This window comes from Thalassophryne amazonica, chromosome 14 (genome assembly GCF_902500255.1).
Source record: "Thalassophryne amazonica chromosome 14, fThaAma1.1, whole genome shotgun sequence".
Taxonomy (NCBI): Eukaryota; Metazoa; Chordata; class Actinopteri; order Batrachoidiformes; family Batrachoididae; genus Thalassophryne; species Thalassophryne amazonica.
Genome location: NC_047116.1, coordinates 63,360,424 through 63,387,236, shown reverse-complemented (window position 1 = coordinate 63,387,236; position 26,813 = coordinate 63,360,424). Strand labels below are relative to the sequence as shown.

At 41.5% G+C, this 26,813-nt stretch overlaps 1 protein-coding gene across 1 annotated transcript in view; it reads right to left on the bottom strand.

Moving 5' to 3' along the window:
• lrp1bb (low density lipoprotein receptor-related protein 1Bb) overlaps window positions 1-26,813 on the bottom strand; it is a 1,555,752-nt gene that overhangs the window by 873,351 nt on the left and 655,588 nt on the right. Inside the window, exons 13-16 of the mRNA XM_034186395.1 lie at window positions 13,714-13,933; window positions 7,226-7,415; window positions 2,651-2,773; window positions 821-964 (exon numbers count right to left, since the gene is read on the bottom strand). Of these exons, the coding sequence (XP_034042286.1) occupies window positions 821-964; window positions 2,651-2,773; window positions 7,226-7,415; window positions 13,714-13,933 (677 nt within the window). The remainder of the gene's footprint in view (window positions 1-820; window positions 965-2,650; window positions 2,774-7,225; window positions 7,416-13,713; window positions 13,934-26,813) is intronic.

Here is a 26,813-nt window from a genome sequence, read left to right as displayed (position 1 = left end):
TCTGTATGTGTGTCCATAGCAAATTAAAACATGCTTCATACTGATGATTCATGAAGCCAAATAACCACACAACAAACAAACAAACAAAATGCTCACAGATCACAGAATACAAATTCCATAATGCTCATATTATCCACTATGTAAAAGATGATGTTAAATCCATCATGAATCATATTCTTAAACTCACACTGGTTACAGTGTCAGCCAGTCTGAAAATAAACTTAACAGTTAAGTTAAAATAGTAAAATTCCTTCTTTGTGTTCATCAACGGATCCCAAATCAGCTTTATATGAAGATACCACCACCTGCTGTATCGAAGTGTGCTTTAGCATGGCATTAATTACACACACACACACACACACACACACACACACACACACACACACACACACACACACACACACACACACACTCATCTTCAACCGCTTAGTCCAATTAAGGGTCGCGGGGGGCTGGAGCCTATCCCAGCAGTCATAGAGCGCGAGGCGGGGTACACCCAGGACAGGACGCCAGTCTGTCTGACATTAATTATTGAAAGTAAAACAATACAAACATTAAGAAAATAAAATCATAAAATCATACAGCACTTCTAAAAGTCTGAATAACAGAATTCTGTGTGTGCTGTATTTCATGTAAAGCCTCAGACCACCATGTTAATGCACTGTTTCCAACGGTGTGCCTTTTTTTAAATGAAAAATGCTTACAACTTAGTAATTACTCTTCCCTGAGCAAAGATGAAGATGTCTGCCAACATAATAGTTACAAATGTCAGTTTTTACATGCAGGGTGAGGGAATTCACATTCATTTTAAGATACGCACAGCAGATGTGGGTCTCCTCATCACTTCTGTCCAGACAGTCATCGTCTCCATCGCACTTCCACAAGGCCCGTATGCAGCGATGATTGCGGCACTGGAACTCATCGCTTTTACATCGCTGTGGCTCTGAACTACCAGTGGAGTGTTCTTGGAGAAACAAGGTGGGAAAAAAAATGGTTTTACTTTCTATGAATTATGGGTAATGAGACAAAAACAACCTCTCACCAATCTGTAGCTTCTCTCACATGTGCAACAGAAAAACCTGGATCACTGTGGTTGCGTGTCACACGTAATTGTCTACATCACAATGATGTTGTGACAGTTGAAGAATGATTGTGGAGTTTCAGTATTATTCAAAAAAAGTTTAGAAACTACAATTATTTGCATATTAATGGCAAGGTTGTCACCAGCTGCAATGAACTGTCAGCATCTGTGTGTGCATTAGGTACTGCATTACCTCAGTGTGTATGATGTAACTGAATCTGCACATGATCAAACTCATTCAATGCGAACTGTGTCATATTTCATCATGAGGCATATGACAAACGACAACGTGACATGCATATGTAATGTGTATACACAGGAGTGTAAACACAGGCAGGCACACACCGGCATACACACCGACACACGCACACTATGCATTTGCATCCATTCCTACAGACATACACAGATGACACGCAAATCTATTGCCAAGTACTGCAGTGTATAAGTGCACCTTCTGCCATATGAGAGTCATAAAAAACATATTTCAATAATTCCAATTCCAGTGAGGTAGAGGTGGATGATGTATTGTTGAAACAGAATTGGAGTCACCACCACAAAGAATGAGACAAAGAAAATAGGAGCACCCTCTGGAAGTAGTCAGGTTATGTCAGGTCTGAGGGCCTGAACTGGCAGTTGCCACATCCACCACACTATGGGACCACCTTGCCTCCCGGATGGCGACCATTCATGCAGAAAACTGGTCCAACGCCACTTTTTGAAAGTAGCCATCTATCTTTCACAGTCAGGTGAAGCATGAGTGTCCCCTTGGCCTTTCCCAGTTCCTGGGGTCAACAACCCTGAGCACATGTGCATGCTGGATCAAACCCAGAGAAATGCACCACATGCCCTCATAAGCCAAGTGATACTCCTCATTTTACTGCCCAACATAACCCTTCATCTGACACAAATTCGGTCAAGAGGTACCAAGGATCTTCCAATGTGACCTAGTACCAAAGATATCCAGTCACCTTAGGTCACTGGTTAGTATCCAAATCTCACAATAAAATCATGGGTCTGGTTGTTGGAAAATAGCTGTGTCCATGTACATCCTCCTCCGCCACTTCATGCATGACAGTGTCCAGGACACCATGCTGCTCCTGGGACATTTTGCTGCAAGGAGTGGAATGTCATTGTAACAAGAATGAGGCTCTTCTGTAGCTCATAGGCAAAAAAAAAACCCCCCCAAAAAAAACAAAACAAAAAAAACAGAAGGACAAACCCAACAGCAATACAATATAGCATATGTAAAATAATCTGCTTACAAAGTGCTGCATCGTCAGTGATTAGGACCTGCTGCATTGCTGTGATGGCATTGCAATCACACGCATTGAATATAAGTATCCAACACAAAATTTCTGCCACACAAATGAAAGAAGCAGATGATGGATATTTGTTCTGTGGCACAAAGCTGGTGTCATGCTTGTATCTCTACTTTATTGGAAGGTTTGGATTCTAATATGTATGTTTTTTTTGAATCTTTGTTCCATAGGGTGAAGATAGGATTACAGCATTCTGGGACAAGCTGAGCCACGGCATATAGCTACTGTTTGATTCATTATGCCCTCCTACCTGCACAGGTGACATTGTTCTTCTCCAGAAACTGGTTGTCAGCGCAGGCACAGACTCTGCCTCCTGGGATGGCAAGGCAGAGGGTACCGCAGCCCCCATAATTCACCCTGCATGCATTGTCACCTGCAGATACAGATCCCAAATAAGGTGTCTTGTTCAGTTTAATCGACTTTTTCTAAATCCCAACTGAAGTGTTAGTGGGGTTCTGTTTGCTTGAATGAGCAGCTGAGGTTCAAGGGTCACTTCATATTCTCCAAAAACATAATAATTTCCTTGTTATAAAACTCATTTTCTGTCTTAGCAAGATACCGTATGTGAGACGAACACCATATGTTGGAATGTCAAATGAATGATTAGGAACATTTGACATTTTTATCTTTCTTAGAGGACTAATTTGTCTTTCAAGACAAAACCAAATGTTTTCCAAATGGGGGGGAATAGTGTCACATATAACGTAAGCCCAAGAAACCTTTGTCACTTTCATTTAACACAGACACAAAGGCAGTGCCTGAACCAATGAGATAAAGCCTTTGGTTTTGTAAGAGCCAATCAGTAATACTCAGAGCACTGGACAGCCAATTAATCTATTCAGTGACATGAAGAGAGGAGAAAAGTCCTGCAAATACTCTCGGCATGCTATGAAAACTCTGATGTGTATACATTAACAGACATCTATGCATGGCACAGCTCCAAATGAATGGTGTGCATGTTCTTTAACATAAAACACTATCATGGGAATGCAGCAATACTACTGATGCTTGCTTGTCCACATTCTGTAAATATGAATGAACTATGTGATTTTTTTTTGTTTGTTTTTATTTATAATAAATTTTCAAAAATTTCAACAAAACTTTTTTCACATTGTCATTATTGGGTATTGTGTGTATAATTTTGTAATGTAACATAACAAAATGTGGAAAAAGTGAAGCACAGTGAATACTTTCTGGATGTGCTGTAAAACCCATACCAGGCTTGCTAAGGGCCCAATCACACAGCACCCCATGATAGCTGAATGAAGGTAAAAAGTTGCAAAGTCACAAATCATTCAGAAAAGGTGGATGAATGGTCCTGAAATTCTCCCATCACCATAAAACCTGTGAATCAAGAGCGCATAAAAGAATGAAACAAACAACAAAACTAACAAAAGAAAAATGAAGCGAACGTTTGGATCCAGAGGTCCAGCAGTGGGCACTGCCGCTGACATGGAGGATGTATCTTTTGGGGATGATCATGTGGGAAACAGCAAATGGTGACAAATCACTGACAGTTCATTTTAGATATGGCTGGAACAGCCATTTGCACATGCATGTTCCAGCCACAAATGGCATGCGTAATAGTTAAAGTAAACGTTCTTGCTGCTATTGTTTCTTTATGACAACATTGCTTTTCATCCCACACATGGACAAGTCATGATCAGCTCATTGGATCTTTAGTTATTGATCCATTCAGATATCACTGTAAAAAAAATAGTTGAGAATACTTCAAATTTGCAGGCAACAGTCTGCACTAAAGCCCTGTTTACACACAGATGGTAAGCGCTCCCGGAAGCGTCCCGGAAGAGTTTTTGACCGTCTTAAGGATCACACGCCGTTGTTAACGCCGGCACTAAGGGGCGTGGCTTAGTTCCGGCTTTACCGGGAATCGTCGAAAAAAATTATTCAACATGTCAAATAATTCCGGGAGCGCTCCCGGAGACCTCCTGTGACAACAGCGACAACGCGAACAACGGTGTTTGATACTTTTTAATCGCAGTTTCATCCTGCCGCTTCCTGTAGTGCCGCAGTTCTCGTCGTGCCACGATGACCAATCAGGGACTGAATATGTAGTGACGTGGAGATGTCTGGAGTTTGAAGATGTGAACATGTCCTGTATCTGGTAGCAGCCTGTGAGCAGGACTTATGTCTCTTTTGTCCTTTATTTTACAATCATGACAGAGTTTTTGGAGCGAGCAGCAGCACCACAGCAGCGTGGAGCGGAGTTTCTTTTTATTTTTATTTTACGTGCGTGCGTGCGCGAATCGTCCTGGAGATTATTTTGCTTATTAGCTACACAGATGTATAATAAAGCAAATGGTGACTGGCTTCTAAACACAATTATGACAGAGTTTTTTGGGGGAAAGAGCGAGGAGGAGCCCCGCTGCAAACAGCAGCAGCAGGAAGCGGAGTTTCTTTATTTCGTTCTTTTTTTTTACGTGTGGGCGAGCGAATCGTCTGTAGAGAATATTTTATTAATTAACTACACAAATGTATAATAAAGCAAATGGTGACTGGCTTCTAAACACAATTATGACAGAGTTTTTTGGGGGAAAGAGTGAGGAGGAGACCCGCTGCGCACGCTCCACCCCTTTCCACCGCAAAAACAGCCGGAACTACCGCGAACTTCGGTCTACGTACTACTCGCCGACAAAACCATCTATGTGTAACCTGGGCTTAAGACTTTTATGTTGTGCCGATGAAATATATGTTATAGTATATAGTTCATCATCGGCACAACATAAAAGTCTTAGTGCAGACTGTTGCCTGAAAATTTGAAGTATTCTCAACTATTTTATTTTACAGTACGCAAATGATGAGGAACTGTCAAGACAGAAAGCAAAATGGAATATGGATGAATTGAAGTTGTCGTCGGGTTTCATTCACATTTTTCAACAGTTTGAAAATTCTAAGGACGCACCAGCTACAGTTAAGTGATGTCTCTGACATTCAATGTAAGTCCAGATTTCTTGTTTTGTTTTGCCTTTGGTGTCCTTTGTTAGTGCTGTGTGACTGGGGTTTAAGAATCATGTACTATGTACAGCAGAAGGTGCTCATAAGCAATCAAAGCTTCAATAAGAGCTTCCACTCACATTGATGTTTGACTTTCTGAGCTTGCATTCAGACTGCCTAACAATTTAAAAAGTCTGTATAGGTATATACAGCAGGACAAAAAATGCTTCCAGCAGCATTAGCTGTTGACCATGTAACCCAAAGAACCAAACGGGGTTGTTGGAACTGAGGTAGCTAACATACATAGGATGTCTGTGGAACAATCAGAGATGTTGGCTATGGGCCATGGTCTACAGTGCATTGGCCAACTTTATGTGGCTTGTGCCCAAATGATTTTTGCTATTTAAACAGTGCTAATCTGAGTAAAAACTATGCCATAGGGCACAAAGCGGTTGGATGTATCCCACTCATTGATCATAGGTATGTTTTTGGCATGTCATTAAATACACTACTCAGATCATCATCCATCATCTGGAATATGCTAACAACTGCATATTGCTAGTTAAAGAGTGGACTCAACTGAGAGGTCTTCTACCAATTTAATGGATCCATTCCAACCTGTCAGAGCATGTAAGCAGACAGTATGTTCCACCACAACATTACACATGGTGCAAAATTGTTTACCCCTATCTTTAGCAGAAATATCTGGTAGTAAACATTTCTGTCAAATGTCTGTGTTTCATTACAAATGGAAACAAGGAAGTGAGTGGTTGAATATCTTGCGCAGGGGAGCTATGGTGAAGCAAATTGGAATCAACGGATAATTCATCAAATTTGCAGAAATGTTGCAGCAATTAGAAAAAAAAAATGTTAGGTCCTATAGAATTTACAGAAATTGGTTGAATTAACATTAACTGTTGTCATTGTGACACTGCATCTTCCTTGAAGGAAATTAGAGTCCTGTAACTTGCTGGTTTAACAGGTTTCTTCCTGTTAAAAGGGAGTTTTTCCTTCCCACTGTATCCAAGTGCTTGCTCACAGGGGGTCGTTTTGACCGTTGGGGTTTTACATAATTATTGTATGGCCTTGCCTTACAATATAAAGCGCCTTGGGGCAACTGTTTGTTGTGATTTGATGCTATATAAAAAAAAAAAAATTGATTGAAAATTGAATTGAATTGGGCATGAAAACCACAACTGGATCAGATAGAATGTGCTGATGATGCCTGGTTGCACTGTGCACTGCTTTGTGCTGAGTGGAAGACAAACTCATAGAGCAGAAGTGATCACGCTCTAAAGATAAATATAAATCAACAAAATATTTCCAGTGACTTTGCCCTTACGATTGGTTTTGATGTCAAACTGTCCTGAACATATCCTGAAAATTTCAAGTTGATCAATGCAGTTTTCCAGCAAATGTGCAGAAAGTGGTGAATGAACACACAGGCAGACAGCAGACAGATAATAAAAAAAATGGTGATGCCTGGTGTGATGTTTGTGCACTTTACCACAGTCGGCCATGTGTTTTATATCTGCTATACGTTTCTCCTATCTGTTCATCTTTTCAGCTTTCTAACAGCATGAATCCATCATCATTTGCTACAGATGTGCTCAAACCGCTACCCCTGACAACCATTTGTAAGCTCAAAGTGCAGACCACGTTGGCTGTAAAATCACTGTCACTGCTGATCAGGTCATTGGATCGCACCCTAAAATGTGACACCAAATTGTATCTAGACAAACTTGCTGGTCTGTACAAAAATGTTCTTGAGTTATATGAAAGACAAATGTCTGAGTGCACACAGGACAGAGAGCTTTGATTTGCCCTATGCTATATTTCAGTGAGGCTAAATGAAATGGAAGCAGTCGACCTTGCTGACTCTGTGCATCATAGACACGCAGGCCAAAAAGTGGTGGTCTCTCGCTCCGTAGCAGCGTGATGTCACCAGTGGACAAGTCCAACTGGAAGACTGAAGCATTCATGTACTCTGTCCAAAAGATGAAATTATTGTAGTGAGAGATACCAAATGGATGGTTCAGCTCTTTCCCATTGTACACCACCTGCAACACGAAGCAAAAGCACACAGCATAATAAGGAGACACCATTAGAAAAGAAAATTAATCATCTTAAATTATGTTTAAATATGGACTTAGTAATATTATCACAGCATATGATGAATGTGATTCAATTTCTTTGCTCAAATTTATTCACACACACACATTCTGCTTATAATAATGTTTGCTAGAATCCTGGCATTGATTAAATAGTATTTTGCAAATAATTCATTAGCTTAATTTGCCAGTGCAACCACAGTTGACAGGAGCAGTTGGGGATGAAGGGACGTCTTGTTGGCAGTTGTGTGGAAAGACGAGCATGTTTCATTTGCTGATTTGCAGACTAACATTGCAGCAAATATAGAAATAAATCAACATCCGTTTGGGATCCAGAAATCATTATGTAACACTGAGCTGGCACTGAAAAAGAGCATTATTACTTCCACCAACCAACAGAGGCCAAAGCTATATGATTGCTTCTGCTGGTGTGTGAAACACACACGCACACACGCACGCACGGACGCACGCAAACACACGCACACACGCACGCACACACACACACACACATACACACACACACACACACACACACACGCACAAACAAAACCTCCCTTCTCAAAAATTAGAGAAGGATTTTTGATCCAACCTTGAAAAGAGACCATCCTTGAGTTGGGACAGACTTGAATAAACTTTCAAATTGTCTTATTTGATCTCTTTCTTTCCTTTTTGTCCCTTTCCTAGTATTTCAGCAATAGGCTTTATGACATTGCAAAGGACTATACATATCCTGCATAAAGGACTATAAATTTAAAACCATTCCTCTAGCAAATGATGGAGGTAGTAATGATGGGCCATTATTACAATAATGGAGGTATGTGCTCTAAATTAATTCACTAAAAGTAAGTCCAATATATGTAGACCCTGAGGCCCATTGGGCCGGTGCTTATTTCCACATTCCATAAGTGGATGACAGTCTATGACTCCTTCTGGACAGGATACCATAGATTCTCTGCATATAATATTCAGTATTTCATCCACAGTGCATTTAACATGAGCTATAGAAATGACTGTTTTGTCTAAATTAAAATTCTGTTCATAACAACAATAATTACAACACTGCCATATATATATATATATATATATATATATATAGCGTCCAGCCCCTCTCCAGGAGTTGGGTACCAGAGCCCAAGCTGTGCATGGAGGTGAGCCCGACCAACTCTAGTCGGTATCTCTCAACCTCGCGCACAAGCTCAGGCTCCTTCCCCCCTAGCAAGGTGACATTCCACATCCCAACAGCCAGGGGCTGTGAGCATGGACCCGGCCGCCGGGCCACCCGCCCTCAACCGCCACCCAATCCTCTCTGCACCCAACCCTCATGGCCCCCTCTGCAGGTGGTGAACCCACAGGAGGGCGGGCACCCGTCGCTCTTTCGGGCTGAGCTCGGCCAGGCCCCATAGACTAAGGCCCGACCACCAGGCGCTTGCGCGCGAGCCCCAACCCCAGGCCTGGCTCCAGGATGGGACCCCAGCTCCGCCATACCGGGCGACGTCTCGGTCCTTGATTTTTTACTGGTCATGGAGGTTCTGAACTGCCCTTAGTCTGACCCATCACCTAGGACCTGTTTGCCTTGGGAGACCCTACAGGGAGCACAAAGCCCCCGACAACATAGCTCCTAGGATCATCCTGATACGCAAACTACCCCACCACGATAAGGTGGCAGCTAGAGGGGGAGCAAATGTATCGCGAGGGTCTGCTGGGAACAACTGGTGGAACCCTCTGTCAGTGAGGTCTTCAACTCCTACCTCCAGGAGAGCTTCTCCCAGATCCCGGGGGAGGTTGGAGACATGGAGTCCGAGTGGACCATGTTCTCCTCCTCCATTGTTGATGCGGCTGCTCGTAGCTGTGGTTGAAAGGTCTCTGGTGCCTGTCGCGGCGGCAATCCCCGAACCCCGGTGGTGGACACCGGAAGTAAGGGATGCCGTCAAGCTGAAGAAGGAGTCCTATTTATCTTTGTTGGTAGGTGGGACCCCAAAGGCAGCTGACAGGTACCGGCAGGTGAAGTGTGCCGCAGCCCGTGCAGTCGCAGAGGCAAAAACTCGGGTCTGGGAGGAGTTCGGGGAGGCTATGGAGGAGGACTATCGGTTGGCCTCGAAGAGATTCTGGCAAACCGTCCGACGCCTCAGGTGGCAGAAGCAGCTCTCCACCAGCACTGTGCAGGTGGGGAGCTGTTGACCCTGACTGGGGATGTTGTCGGGTGGTGGAAGGAGTACTTCGAGGATCTCCTCAATCCCATTGTCATGTCTTCCGAAGAGGAAGCGGAGACTGGGGACTCAAAGGCGGACTCATCCATTGCCCAGGCCGAAGTCACCGAGGTGGTTAGAAAGCTCCTCGGTGGCAAGGCTACTGGGGTGGATGAAATCCGTCCTGAGTGCCTTGGGTCTCTGGATGTTGTGGGACTGTCTTGGCTGACATGCCTCTGCAACATCACGTGGCGATCAGGGACAGTGCCTCTGGATTGGCAGACCGGGGTGGTGGTCCCTTTGTTTAAGAAGGGGGACCGGAGGGTGTGTTTTGCTACTATAGGGGGATCACACTCCTCAGCCTCCCCGGTAAGGTCTATTCCAGAGTACTGGAGAGGAGAATTCGACCGATGGTCGAACCTCAGATTCAGGAGGAGCAGTGTGGTTTTCATCCTGGTTGCGGCACACTGAACCAGCTCTACACGCTCCATCGGGTGCTCGAGGGTTCATGGGAGTTCGCCCAACCAGTCCACATGTGTTTTGTCGATCTGGAGAAGGCGTTCGACCATTTCCCTCGGGGCACCCTGTAGGGAGTGCTCCGGGAGTACGGGGTCCTTTGCTAAGGGTTATCCGGTCCCTGTATGACCGCAGCAGGAGTTTGGTTCGCATTGCCGGTAGTAAGTCAAACCTGTTTCCAGTGCACGTTGGCCTCCGCCAGGGCTGCCCTTTGTCACCGGCTCTGTTCATTATTTTTATGGACAGAATTTCTAGGCGCAGCCAGGGTGTAGAGGGGGTCTGGTTTGGGAACCACAGAATCTCGTCTCTGCTGTTTGCGGACGATGTGGTTCTGTTGGCTTCGTCAAATCAGGACGTTCAGCATGCACTGGGGTGGTTTGCAGCCGAGTGTGAAGCATCCGGGATGAAGATCAGCACCTCCAAATCCGAGGCCATGGTTCTCAACCGGAAAAAAGTGCTTTGCCCTCTTCAGGTCGGTGGAGTGTTCTTGCCTCAAGTGGAGGAGTTTAAGTATCTCAGGGTCTTGTTCACGAGTGAGGGACAGATGGAGCGTGAGATCGATAGAAGGATCGGTGCAGCATCTGCAGTGATGTGGTCGCTGTATCGGACCGTCGTGGTGAAGAGGAAGCTGAGTAGGGGGGCAAAGCTCTCGATTTACCGATCGATCTACGTTCCGATCCTCACCTATGGTCATGAGATTTGGCTCATGACCGAAAGAAAGAGATCGCGAGTACAAGCGGCCGAGATGAGTTTCCTCCGCAGGGTGGCTGGGCGCTCCCTTAGAGATAGGGTGAGGAGCTCGGTCACTCGGGAGGAGCTCGGAGTCGAGCCGTTGCTCCTCCACGTCGAAAGGAGTCAGTTGAGGTGGCTCGGGCATTTTTTCCAGATGCCCCCTGGACGCCTCGCTGGAGAGGTGTTCCGGGCACGTCCCATTGGGAGGAGGCCCCGGGGAAGACCTAGGACACACTGGAGGGACTACATCTCTTGGCTGGCTTGGGAACGCCTTGGGGTTCCTCCAGAGGAGCTGGGGGAGGTGTGTGTGGATTGGGACGTCTGGGTGGCTTTGCTTGAGCTGCTGCCCCTGTGACCCGACTCTGGATAAAGCGGAAGAAAATGGATGGATGGATATATATATATATATATATATATATATATATATATATTGCATGGACTTTGAGAACTGATTAAGAGTAATTTTGGGTGCTGAAGCCAAATCTGAGCTCAGATTGCCTCTATCACATTATGTTTTTTTTTTTTGCAATCTGCATGTGCCGTATTGATGAATTACACAACAGCAGCTTCAAAAGCATAGTTTTTAAACCAGATTTGTGAAACGTGATCAAGAGCCGTAATATAATTTATGGCGCCAAAGAGGTGTGAGAGACTGTTGCTTTTGCTTCAATGCTTGATACAAGAAATATTTTTTCGTTTGTCAAAAATGTGATGTGATTGGCAAAAGCTAATGCCAGATTCAGATTCAGCGCCCCCAAATGACCCAAAATCCATTGAAAGACTCCATGCAAGAAAAATTGTGTTGACCTGTGTAATAATCAGGGTTCTAGTTATGGTGGGCGACACCGGGCGATACCGCGCAGTACTGCAACGGGTTCAGATTTCCTCTTCCACCCAGCACGGATTTTACAAAAATGAACTGAAATCTTGCTGAAAAATGTTCCAATTTGATCGTATTTCAGTCTTATATTGTACTTTTGTTTTATTTTGCAATTTCAAGCAAATAATTAAAGAAATAAGACATATATTTCTCATTGTCTCATGCAAACAGCAGAGACATCAGCAGTCAGCTGCTTTCAGAGCTGAAAGCAGATCAGAATGGAAATGCACAGCGTTGCTCTCCGCTCTGGCTTAAAGGAAGCAAAAAAAACTATATGCATACAAATAACAAATGCTATATGCCCATTAAATATTAATGTGTTTTTAACCTTTTCAACATTATTTATTTTATTAACTTAGATTTTGAGAGAAACATTTTTAAAAGAAATTTGGTATTACAAATATTCCAACATAAATGTCTTTTTTTTTGTCTATTATTCTTGCTTTCAATGCATCTAAAACCACTCAAAATTGGTTAAAATATGGCTTACCAATAACATTTTAGAGGTATAAAACTCTATAGCTTTAGGTGGCTCTGCCCCTTTGACCGCCGCCGGTGGCCCCTGCACCCCTGGTTGTGAGTCACAATCACGTAGCTTACCTGGCACTAAAATGGTTATAGCTAGAACCCTGGTTAAAATAATAATAATTAAAAAATATAGACAGTCAGCAAAATCATATTACCAAAGTAATGATTCACAACTTCTGTGTTGGATGAGCAATCTTTCAAACCTCAAAATCAAACATAATTGATCAGATCATGAACTATTTTGTTGCTTGAGTTCAGTGTATGTTACAAGCAACAATTTTCAAGACATAAAACTGAAAGGAAGAAAACCTTTCCTTGCAGCTGTATGCCATATGCCATTAAAATTAACTTTATGATCTCAAACATAGGAAACAAGAGAACTTTTTTTTTTCTTTCCATATGTCATGCTTAGAATTTTTGGATTTAAAACTGACAGGCAAAATCATGTACACCTTACTGTAGCTGCCATTGCACTCTGAGAAGGAACTGTCATTTTAATTTACATTGTAATCATGTTGAGAGTGCAGTGCAAACTAATCTCCAACTACTTAAGACATGTTGCTGAAACACTACTTGCACCCATATTGTGAGAGAGTGTCAGCTCCAATGTTATAGTAATGTGGTGTGATTTCTGAAACACAATCCAGTATGCAGGCACCTCATTGCTGAGGACCCAAAAAACTGAACAAGACTACTGAATTGACCAAATGCCACGGGGCTGACAGATAGATATTTTTAAGAAATATAGATGGACTCCACATCAACCTGGGTGGTTGTTATTCAGGGCTCATTGTGCTTCTGTGTGCAGGTCAATGGGGCAGCACACAGCATCAGCACACTCTCCTGGACATGACCTCAGTTCACCTTCCAATGTGATTACAATGCAGCTAAATATGAAGGTCTGTGTTAATGGCACCAAGTACTGTATGGCCAAGGGAGGTACATTATAAAGCTTTTTACTCCAATAAACATAAAAAACCACCAGAATCAAAGAGTTAGTGTGCCCATGATACTGGATTGCTTATTTCATTCAAATTGTAATTATCAGAAAGTTTTTTTTCAATATAAGAATAAACTGACCCAATAAATCATTTTTAACATATATTACTGTACCTATATTACATATATTACACATATATAGCAAATAGTTGTTTGTAGTGTATTTTGTATGAAAACATTATATTGGGTTTAAGATCAAAACAGATGGAATCATCCTGTAGGTGAAGATGGATTCTGTTGTTTTGACTTCTGGACTTTTAAATCTTAAATCCATTAAATTCACATTGACACTACCTGCTATCTTACCTCCATGTCCACTGGAAGTTCATCTAAAGTAGCCTGATTGCCACAAACGAGTTCCTTCACAATTTTGATATTCAATGTGACATGCCATGTGGAAACTCACCATTCTACCAGTTCCATTGAGGAGAATCTTCTCGATGTGATCGTAGTAAGCATCGCACCAGTACATGGTGCTGGTGCTGTGGTCTAGTGTCAAACCATTGGGCCACAACATGTTGGAAGTGACAAAAATGTGACGATTGGATCCATCCATCCAGGCTTTTTCTATCCGACCTATGCTGTCATTCACTTCATCCTCCTCCCAGTCTGTCCAGTACATCCAACTGTTAAACACAGAGATGCACAAACACATACAGAGCAAAGGGACACCTCAATCCAAAATGAATAGTTTTATCTATCACTATGTTGGTGCACCCTGGTTTTGTAGGGCTTGCAACAGAGCAACCGAATTAACATATTCTCTTATGTGTTATATTTTTGTCACCATCTTATATACATACTGAATGCAAAGTCCGTACAATAATGCTTTCTCAACAAATAATTGTTAGAAAGCAATTACGTCATTCGCATTAATATACAAATATATGCACCAAACAACCATAAGGGCCCCTTCACACATAGTACAAATGTACCTGAAATGTGCACAAAGCAGGAATCGTATGCAATACGTGTAAAGTCCGAGCTGCCTCCAACGCCTCATACACCTGTTGCTACAACTATTTGCGCACACCAGTGGCTGAAAGACAGAGAGTGCCCTGTGAGAGCCCATCGAACCATCTCGTGGCAGGTGTTGGCCAAATTCCAGGTGACACACATGAACATCTAACACCACTTGCTTGGCACTTGGAAAATGTGTGGCCAAACAGTGAAAAGATGATCACTTTCGAGCTTGCTGTGAAATTTGTCTAACTGCCCCCATGAGTGTGGCATTGCAAAACAACAATTCACATATGGTGTGCCAGAGTTTCGGCTCCCCCAACAACACGTGTTGCATATGAATCACATGTGCCCCCCCCACTTCTGCAACACATGTGGAGGATGTGTTGCAGATGGGGGGAGGGGGAACTAAATAGCAGTAAAAATAATGAAAAAGAAGTGATCACATAACACAGGAACAGAGTGACGTGCGTGTGCTGAATTGACAGGGGGCATGGCCACCCACAGCCGCAGCTGTTGAGATCTCTGGTTCTGGATGTCATGGCTGGGGAACACGTACCGTGTTTGGACGGGCATGAACTTGGTTGAGCGAATAGGATTAATAAATGGAATAGTTTTGACAGTGTTGAATGCTTGGTCTCCAAAATAAAGGTCAAACAAGCTCTACGTCTATTGAATTCTATGACATGTGACATATGTTACCCCGTAACGTGATAAGTAAGGATGATACATGGTCCAAACTATTCCTTTTTAAAACCATGTTAAGTCAACTAGTAATTTGCATCACTTTTTACCAAAATTGGAGCATCTTTAACTTTTAACTCCTGTACAAACCGACCCTGACCTTTGTCACCATTCTTGCTGTTTTTATCCCATAACTCCATAGAATTCAGTTACAGACCATCCAAACCATACCTTTTTGGAATCTTTATGATCAAGCAAATAATGTGACATAGGTTTCAATATGACTGGAGCATCTTTTAATTTTGACTTCTGTGTAATTTTTCCAATTGACCTCTACCTGAACTCCAACTGAAAATTCAAGTGGCCAATCTTTTTTTCAAAAGAGGAATGTCTGAGGACTATTTCTGCCGAATTTGATGCATTTATCACCATTCGCAGGATTCCGCTCTAAATATTCTCTTATCTGCTGCACTATAAGAGGGATTCAACAAAATGCAATGTTTTTTTTTTATGGTGTGTGGTTTTATTTTTTTTAAAATACATCTCCATGTTGATTTCAGGGTTTTCTGCACCTTTTATAGGACAGCAATGGTAGCGCAGTAGTAAAGGTTCTGGGTGGCAATCAGAGCTTTTGTAAATTGCAGGTTTGAATCCCGTGGGTGGCATGTAGTTATTTATTTTTCACAAGAGCTGCATGATGTGGTTACACATGCTCCTGCTGGTTGCACTGTGTTCGTTCACACCTGCCCAACCACGTGTCCCTGCCGACGTTGACTTGATGTTTTCGTGGTTCACACATATGAGCTCTTTTGCTGTGATTCGCCCTGATTTGTACTATGTGTGAAAGGGCCCTAAGATTCAATCAGCTCATCTGCACCACAAGGAATATGTATGCTGTATGTATCAAGTGTCCGCCATGCATTACTAATTAATTATTGTGTTATGAGGATACAAAAAAAATCTTAACTGCCATGCACATATATGCCTTAAATGCTTCTAAAATTTAATCAGTTCATCTACTTCTCTGGGGAGTACTTATGGTGTAAGTATCAAGTGACTGCCACATATTGTTTCTGAGCTGCTGTGTGCATAAAATAAATCACTTGAAGATCAATAATATGCACCAATGCAATAAACAAACACACAATCTCATCAGCTCCAAAATATACTCCAAAAGGTGTTTAATACTACTACTCTAACTAAATGATACATCCTGAGATGCACTAGTTAGTAGTTATTGTAGTTAGTTAATTAATTAATTAACTAACTATAATAATTTATTAATTAATTAATTAGTTAATTAAAAAGTTAATTAATTAGTTATAATAATAATAATAATAATAATAATAATAATAATAATGATGAGAAGAAGAGTGATTTATAACAACTTAACACTTTCACATGTGAAAAGTCAAAGTGCTTTACAATACTAAAAAACATTGAAAAACAAATAAGTGAACAATAAAACAAACAAACAAATCAAACTGAAAAAGGCCACAGGCAACAGCAAAGACAAAAATCGACATCCCATTTATACATAATCTCGGTCAGTTAAATTACTTATGAATTCATTAGTAGATTTTGAGCAATGTTTAGGGTCGTTGTCTTGTTGAAAGATCCAGCCCCGGCGCAACTTCAACTCTGTCAGTGATTCATGAACATTGTTCTCAAGAATCTGCTGATATTGACTGGAATCCATGTGACCCTCATCTTTAACAAGATTCCCAGTACCTGCACTGGCCAGACAGCCCCATGATGAAACCACCTCCAATTTTTACTGTTGGTAGCAAAAGTGTTTTTCTTGGAATGCTGTGTCCCTTTTCAGCCATGCATACTGCCCCTTGTTATGTCCAAATAACTCAATTTTAGTTTCATCAGTCCACAGCACCTTATTCCAAAATGAAGCAGGGTTGTCCAAATGTGCTTTTGCATACCTCAAGCGACTCTGTTTGTGGTGTGTACTCAGCTTCCTCTGCATTACAGCATCATACAGCATGTCTTTGTGCAAAGTGCACTGTATAGTTGAGCAATGTACAAAAACACTATCTGCTGCAAGATCATGTTGTAGGTCGCTGGAGCAGGTCTGTGGGTTGACTATGACTGTTCTCACCATCCTTCGCTTCAGCTTATCTAAGATTTTTCTTGGCCTGCCACTTCAGGTCTTAACTAGTACTGTGTCTGTGGTCTTCCATTTCCTCACTATGTTCGTCCCAGTGGAAATTGACAGATGAAATCTCTGAGATTGCTTTATGTATCCTTCCCTTAAACCATGATGTTCAGCAATCTTTGTTTTCAGGTTATTTGAGAGTTGTTTAGAGGCTCTCATGTTGCCACTCACTAGAAGAGATGCAAAGAGGAGAAATATTTGCAAATGGCCACCTTAAATACCCTTTCTCATCAATGGATTCACCTCTGTAAGTAGGTCAAGGGTCAATGTGCTTACCAAACCAATTTTGTGTTCCCATAATTAGTGCTAAATGTATTCAAATTAATAAAATGACAAGGGTTTCCAAATGTATGCACCTGCCTAATTTTGTTTAAATAATTATTGCACACTTTCTGTTAATGCTAGAAACTTCATTTCACTTCTCAAATATCACTGTGTTTGTCTGCTATATGATATATTTAACTGAAATTTCTGATCCAGACAACCAATGATTTATAAAGGAAAATCATGAAAATTATCAATGGTGTCCAAACTTTTGGAGACCACTGATTCACCATAGAGAGTAATACTGTTGCAAAAACCAAATTGCAACTGAACTGGTAGATAAGATTTTAGCCATGTAAGCACTTTTCCATAAATTCCAACAGAGTTTTCAATTTTGTCAAGTAAAATCCAGAGATCCCTCCCTCATTCACACAAATTTCAGTTTCTATGACCTGCCTTGCACTTCAAGTACCAAATACTAAACACAACTCTTGAACAGAGGCAAATTACACTATACTGAATTATTTTAATTTATATTGGAAACATGTCGTATGGACTCAACATCACTTAATCATCACCTGATCCAAACACCAATCACATATCTGTCATGTTAACATCTCAGGTGTTTGTTTTCTTCTCTCTTGGTTAGTGTTTTTCCAGCATTATCGCCAATCAATGTCTAAGGTTTTACCTTTATATTGTATTTCCTGGTGAAATCTCATCCAAGTGGCTGTACTCCACAAGCTTTTATTCTGACAGTTACTCCTTGTCTACTTCATTGGGTGTACTCCCTGTCTCTTTCCAGTTTCATGTGTATTTCCTGGTTAATTGAGTGACACACTGCATAACCATCCACATTCCTTCACTCCAGTGCCAGACTCTTGTTTCTATATCTGCATTCTTATGTTACCTCTCCTTGTTTGAGCTCCAGTTGCTGACCCATGCTGCCGCCTTGAGTTTCCAGAGTCTAGCCTGCCATTTCCTGATTAATCTACTTGGAATGATTGCTAACTGTGCATTTTTGCTGCTGCCCTCACAGACACTGTTGCCCTTTGGACTGCCTTCCTGTGTTCTGAATTTCATTGTGTGTCCATGACAGCCTATTTCAGGGGTGGGCAACGATGGTCAAGACAGTACACATTTTCTTTGCAACCAATGATGAGTGTCTCCCCTGAACATAAACTCCTGATCATCAATGAAATCACCTGCATGGGAGGATTGGTAGAAAGGGGAACCTGCATTGTCTCAGCCCTTCATGGCACACGATTGCCCACCCCTAGCCTATTTCCATATGAACCATATTGATGCACGGACTGCTCACCAGCTACAAATAAAAGCTGTTTGATGTTTTAGTCTTCTATCTAGAGCTATTATAATTTCAGACACAAAGTAAAGCAAAGCTTTCTCCTCCTCCTCATGCTATTAGCATATGCCAAACTTCTGTTAACTGGTTGCACTGGTTGCTCCCTCCAGCAGTCTACTCCACTGTGTTTCACAGCCTGCAGAAACCTGCCTTCAAATTTCTGCAGGCTTCTTTGAGGATAATGTATTCCATACCACAGTGATATGTGACTCGTTTCTGTTTTGTACCCCCATGGGAACCCTGAAAGTGTTCCCCAATGATTTTTTTTTTTTCATTTTGCATGAAAGAAACAGCAAAACCTGCACCCCAGAACAACACCGTACAACCACAAGTTGAAAAAGCCGGTGCAAGCATCGTGACAAAACTCTTCCCGATTGAAATGGAAATAAAACAGAATCCAGATTTCCCATATGTAAAACTAAATAATCAAAAAGGCCTGGATATCAAACAAGAGTGCATCTTCACCATGGAATTCAAACAACTGCTGCTTGAATGCACATGAAAGCAAAAATTAGAGCTCTCATATTCCCTAACACCAACAACAACAAAAAGTATTTAGTATGTTGTGTGCATTAAATGACTGCAAATCCCAGTGGGCTTGTGATATGTGAAAAGTGACTGGGTCAATGATTTAACGTGATCTGTTCTCTGGTTGTCCTACTCAGGGGATTTGCTCTGTTTGAGCCTTGCTGACTGAGCCTGTTGATGAAACAGAATGGGATATGGAGGTGAATTACGCTTCCCTCTGTCTTGAAGTCATCTTTACGACCCTATGAATTATTCAGATGAGGTGCCACGTGCGCATGCCCATCCACGGAGATGCATTGAATTGGCAGATGGACACCGGAGAGCATTAGTGTCATCCCAGCCAAAATGGTAATTGTGCTTCCACAGTTATAATATGTGTGGATTTTTATCCAAGAGGCTCTAATGTGGCAATGATTGAGAGATATGACTGAGTCAAGTCGACACTAGTAATCCTTATCATGTCAACACAGACGGCAGGTGGCAAACAGAGCAGAAAATAAGGCTGAGCGAAGAGGTGCATCTATTTCACCTGAAAAGATCCTTCCAGCAGAGTTACTGGAGATCAAAGGAATGGCTGGTACAGCGTGAATGCTCCATCACCAGCCCCAAACTGTTTTTAAAATCATTCTGCACTCTGTGTGAGGGTCGGAGTAAAAATAATAAATCATTACACAAAAAGACAAAAGACATGATACCCCCCCCGCCCCACCCCTTCAATAAGCTGCTGGCAATTGATGTGGTAAGGTCACATGAAATCTTTCATGAAATCTTGAACAAAGGCCAAAACGCAATGATAATGCACAGCCACACAGGTTTCAGGCTGTTTGTGCTGTAACTGCTTCCAAATTCTGCTTTTATTGATTTATTTTCCTCAGACAAGGCACAAATGGTCTTCAGTGTGAACAGCAAAATCATTCGCACTATTGAGATATCCCATAATCCCTTTCACGCCAGAGAGTGGCTGTAGTCAAAACAACATAGAGAATCTACATGACAACTATTGCAAATGAACATTGTAGTACTCAAATGTAATTTTTTATACTTTTCATCATGTTCAAAAGAGACTGCATGCATGAGACGCTGAAAAATTGTTAAAACAAATATTCCAAATAATCTGTGTCTGCTATGTTTAACCTGCATGGAATTTAATAAACACACACTGAATTTCAGACATTTTATACATACTCTGGAACAAACTGGACAAACAGTGCTATAAAGAACAATAATCAGGGTGTTAAAAAGCAAACTTCACTTCCACCAGAATGACATGAATAGGAAGTGATCACGGCTCACAGCGATTCCTATTGAAAATAACGGAGAAACAAACCTGAGCTTCTCGCATGTTTACATAAAACAAACACAATATCAACATCTAAAAACCCAGATAATACGAGGTCAGTCCATAAAGTATTGTACCTTTTTATTTTTTCAAAAAATATATGGATTTCATTCATATGTTTTTACGTCAGACATGCTTGAACCCTCGTGCGCATGCGTGAGTTTTTCCACGCCTGTCGGTGACGTCATTCGCCTGTGAGCACGCCTTCTGGAAGGAGTGGTCCCGCCCCCTCGTCGGATTTTCATTGTCTGGAAATGGCGGAATGAAAAGGACTTTTTTTCCATCAGAATTTTTTCAGAAGCTGTTAGAGACTGGCACCTAGAAACCATTCGAAAAATTTATCTGGCTTTCAGTGAAAGTTTTACGGGCTTCACAGAGAATAAGGACTTTAACCTGGACATCAGCCATCAGAGGACAAGTTGGGACATGTCCAGCTCTCCACAAGTTCTTTTATACTCACTCGACTGGTAAGCACTGAAAGCCGAGATAGACATGTCCCAACTTGTCCTCTAACACTCCGAAATGGAGGTATTCCTTTGTCTCGCTTCATCAGCGAATCGGTCGTGATGCGCGAAGCCTCAGCGCGGCTTTCCATGACAAAATCTCTTGTTAAAAGTGAAATCTGCCGGAAAATGGCTGATGTCCAGGTCTTGTGATATCCAGAGAAAGAGCACACGACGGTCTCGTATCCACAGAGCCATCAGCTTAGAAATGATCCAGTGGTTTGTGCTGCATCGTCGCAGCTCGCAGCGCGGCGCACCGACCGTCCTTAAAGGGGTCCTTAAAGCTGTAGTTAAAGTCCTTATTCTCTGTGAAGCCCGTAAAATTTTCACTGAAAGCCAGATAAATTTTTCGAATGGTTTCTAGGTGCCAGTCTCTAACAGCTTCTGAAAAAATTCTGATGGAAAAAAAGTCCTTTTCATTACGCCATTTCCAGACAATGAAAATCCGACGAGGGGGCGGGACCACTCCCTCCACAAGGCGTGCTCACAGGCGAATGACGTCACCAACAGGCATGGAAAAACTCACGCATGTGCACGAGGGTTCAAGCATGTCTCATGTAAAAACATATGAATGAAATCCATATAGTTTTTTAAAAAAATGAAAAAGGACCGTTAATTTATGGACAGACCACGTATATTCACAAGCGTTTTAGGCACAATATACAAGAGTTTTTGTTGTGATGTTAATGCTGTTGTCCATGTGCACCAGTTAAAGTGCAGCCTTATCAGAGCGTCTCAATGCAGTTCTCAATGTTACTGACATCTTGCAGAACTCTTCAAAGTTTTTGGCAATTTTGTGAGATTTGAAACCTCAATTGGGTGAATGCGTTAAACCCATTTTCTTGATGCGGTCAGCTACTTGTCACTAATTCACAGCCCAAACAACATGTGACATCGATGTGAAATTAATGTGAATATTCAGATCATGTGTTATTGTTGAAAAGAATTCAACACATCAACAAAAGGTAAACAGCAGGCTAGGTTATTTGGAAAAATCAGCTAAACCCTCTGGAGCCTTGGTTATAATTGGGTGATTTTGACTTTTGTTTTGACCTTCATAATTTACCTTCAAAAAATTGTTTACCTGGTCTTGTTTGGTGTCATTTTTTTCAGCACAACCTCACCTTTGTGACTTTTTTCTTTCATTCTGACATACTGCATTAAAATATGTTACCCAAAAATTCACTCAAAAACCTAAAATTCTAAACAGAAAAAAACGTTTTTTTTTTTTTTTGTTTGTTTTGGTTTACTGTGAAAACAAGAAATATGTTTAACAAACCATTTTTGTAACTTAGAATGAAAATATAAATTGTAAATAAAAAAATAGTAAATATGCAACATAAACAATGTTGTATACAATTCACATTACGCAGGAAATGCTTCAGGTGTTTTTTTTTTTTTTGTTTTGTTTGTGGCTATTTATATGCAATAAGATGCCACACAATTGATATTTGTGCCACTTTTATTTTTTTATTTTATTTTTTGGAAATTCATTAAAAACAAGAGCAAACAGAGATATCTGACATCCAACAATCTGGATCCAGATTACCTCCAAAATTCAGTGGATTCTTCCATGCCCTTATATCTGTGGTGCAAATTTGGTGAGAATCTGTGAAGCAGTTTTGATGTAATCCTTGTAATCTTGCTCCTCCCTTCAAATCTGATCAATGGACTGGCTCCGCCCAATCTATGCCCATCTTTGCCGCAGCTTCCTGTTGCTGCCTCTTGCCGGGCTGCGGAGTTTCTACGCCGGATGCTGTCGGCTACGGGCTCACAGACATGGCATTTCACCTGAGTTCCTTCGGCCACTGAAACACGCTGCGTCATTGGCTGCTAAGGAGCTAAATCTCTGCATGACTTCACCAAAACCTACTGATCCCACCAAGAGCCTTAGCTTGAGTCTCATTAACATCAGATCATCATCTCTCATTAGTCATTGCTGGTTAATGACTTAACTGTGGATCATTGTCTGGATATGTTTGGATTATGTGAGACCTGGCTTAAATCCACAGCTCTCCTTCCTCTGAATGAGGCATGCCCACCGGTGTACACTTTTCATCACATTTCACGTGATGTGAGGAAAGGCGGGGGTGCTGCTTTTATTTATAAATCCAGGTTTACTTTATTAACTGTCGGGGGTCATAAATATAAATAAATATATTTCTTATTCGCGAACACCCACCTGTTGGCTGATCTCCCTTTTCAGCAAAGGACTGTCTGGACTATTTTGAGAAGAAAATAAAAGATATTAGGTTGAGCACAACTCAGCATACTTTGGTCCAGTAATTGCACCCAGCTATTGAGGTGGGGAATACCATTGAGTTCCTACCTAGATTTTCAGAATTTCAAATCAAATCAAATCAATTTTATTTATATAGCGCCAAATCACAACAAACAGTTGCCCCAAGGCGCTTTATATTGTAAGGCAAAGCCATACAATAATTACGGAAAAACCCCAACGGTCAAAACGACCCCCTGTGAGCAAGCACTTGGCGACAGTGGGAAGGAAAAACTCCCTTTTAACAGGAAGAAACCTCCAGCAGAACCAGGTTCAGGGAGGGGCAGTCTTCTGCTGAGACTGGTTGGGGCTGAGGGAGAGAACCAGGAAAAAGACATGCTGTGGAGGGGAGCAGAGATCAATCACTAATGATTAAATGCAGAGTGGTGCATACAGAGCAAAAAGAGAAAGAAACACTCAGTACATCATGGGAACCCCCCAGCAGTCTAAGTCTATAGCAGCATAACTAAGGAATGGTTCAGGGTCACCTGATCCAGCCCTAACTATAAGCTTTAGCAAAAAGGAAAGTTTTAAGCCTAATCTTAAAAGTAGAGAGGGTGTCTGTCTCCCTGATCTGAATTGGGAGCTGGTTCCACAGGAGAGGAGCCTGAAAGCTGAAGGCTCTGCCTTCCATTCTACTCTTACAAACCCTAGGAACTACAAGTAAGCCTGCAGTCTGAGAGCGAAGCGCTCTGTTGGGGTGATATGGTACTATGAGGTCCCTAAGATAAGATGGGACCTGATTATTCAAAACCTTATAAGTAAGAAGAAGAATTTTAAATTCTATACTAGAATTAACAGGAAGCCAATGAAGAGAGGCCAATATGGGTGAGATATGCTCTCTCCTAGTCCCTGTCAGTAATCTAGCTCCAGCATTTTGAATTAACTGAAGGCTTTTCAGGGAACTTTTAGGACAACCTGATAATAATGAATTACAATAGTCCAGCCTAGAGGAAATAAATGCATGAATTAGTTTTTCAGCATCACTCTGAGACAAGACCTTTCTAATTTTAGAGATATTGCGCAAATGCAAATAAGCAGTCCTACATATTTGTTTAATACATATTTGTTTAATATGCGCATTGAATGACATATCCTGATCAAAAATGACTCCAATATTTCTCACATTATTACTAGAGGTCAGGGTAATGTCATCCAGAGTAAGGATCTGGTTAGACACCATGTTTCTAAGATTTGTGGGGCCAAGTACAATAACTTCAGTTTTATCTGAGTTTAAAAGCAGGAAATTAGAGGTCATCCATGTCTTTATGTCTGTAAGACAATCCTGCAGTTTAGCTAATTGGTGTGTGTCCTCTGCCTTCATGGATAGATAAAGCTGGGTATCATCTGCGTAATAATGAAAATTTAAGCAATGCTGTCTAATAATACTGCCTAAGGGAAACATGTATAAAGTGAATAAAATTGGTCCTAGCACAGAACCTTGTGGAACTCCATAATTAACCTTAGTCTGTGAAGAAGATTCCCCATTTACATGAACAAATTGTAATCTATTACATAAATATGATTCAAACCACCGCAGCGCAGTGCCTTTAATAGTATTTCACTAGGCATGCTGACAAAACTCATGATGTCTACTAAAAGCACAATTTGTTTATATTATCCCATACCAACAATTATTTATATTGTTTTAAATCTGCAGCGGTTAAACCATTACTCAAGAAATCCAATCTCGATTCCTGTGTATTGAAAAATTATACAACGATATCAAATCTATCATTCTGCTCTAAAATTCTGGAAAAGGTGATTTCACAGCAGCTCGTGGACCACCTTACTGGGAATGATCTTTTTGAGCCATTGCAGTCTGCTTTTAGAAAATATCACTCCACAGAGACACCACTTATTACAGTAGTGAATGATCTCCTGCGCGAAATAGACTCGGATGCCACTGCAGTCTTTGTGTTGTTGGACCTCAGTGCTGTGTTTGACACCTTTGATCATCATATTCTACTTGAAAGGTTGGAAAATCATTTCGGGATTGCTGGAACTGCTCTTGCGTGGTTGACGTCTTATCTGTCTGGTCATTCCCACTGTGCTTTGTGCAATGACACTACCTCTGATTTTAGGGGCATGAAGTTTGGAGTTCTGCAGGGATCTGTTCTGGGCCCCCTGCTTTTTCCCTTTATATAGCACCCAATGGAAACACACTGAGGCGTTTTGTGGCTGCTTTTCATTGTTATGCTGATGACACTCAATTTTACATGCCGATAACTGCTGGAACTCTTGTCCACATAAAATCTTTAGAACACTGCCTTGCAGCAGTGAGAAGTTGGATGTCTAGTAACTTTCTGCTTTTGAACTCTGATAAGACTGAAATGATGGCTCTTGGTCCAGCAAGACATCAGCATGAATTTGATCAGCTAGTGCTTAGCCTAGGTTCATGTGTCATACATCACACTGACAGAGTGAGGAACCTTGGGGTAATTTTTGATCCTACGTTGTCCTTTGACCTCCACATTAGGGACATTACGAGGACTGCTTTCTTCCATTTAAGAAATATAGCGAAGATTCGTCCCATCCTGTCTATGGCTGATGCTGAGACTCTGATTCATGCTTTTATTTCTTCCAGATTTGACTGTTGAACAGCAGTCCAGCATCAGGGGTCTTAAACTGGTTCAAAATGCTGCTGCCAGACTTCTGACACAAAGCAGAAGGTTTGACCACATTAAGCCAGTTCTGGCATCCCTTCACTGGCTTCCGGTCTCTTTGAGATTGCATTTTAAAGTATTATGTTTGGCCTATAAAATTGTTCATGGACTGGCACCCCCTACCTGGCCAGCCTGGTTGAGCCCTATGTACCGGCTCGGGCCCTGAGTTCACAGGGTGCAGGCCTACTGTGCCTCCCTAGAGTGAATAAAAAGTCAGCAGTTTTTCCCACCGCACCCCAGCTCTGTGGATCTGTAGAGCTCTGTGATCTGCCTGCGCGGATCCGACACTCAGTCTCTGTCGGCTAGATTAAAGACACACTTTTTCCCTGTTTTATCATTAACATTTTGTACAGTTGTGTGTCTTCTTTTACTTATTTTATTCCTTTTATTTATTTATGTTTTTAATTTTTTTGTGTTTTTAATCTTTATTTCATTTTATTCGGCCTTTTAAGTGATGTTTGTGAAGGACCTTGAGGTGACTTGTGATTTGGCACTGTATAAATTAATAAATTTGAATTTGAATTTTCACAGCCATTAAATAAATGTTGCTGATTTTATTATGTCATTGGCAGACGGAATAAAAAAAATGAAGGGCCTCTTCACACATAACATAAAGGTAGACGAAAGAAGCAGAAACCAACGGAAAAAAAAGAGTAAAAAAAAAAAACACTATTAGCGAACTGTGAAAAATTCCACCTGCTCTTGAGAGGGACATGCGGTCAGACAGGTGTGAACGATCCCACAGTGACGGTTT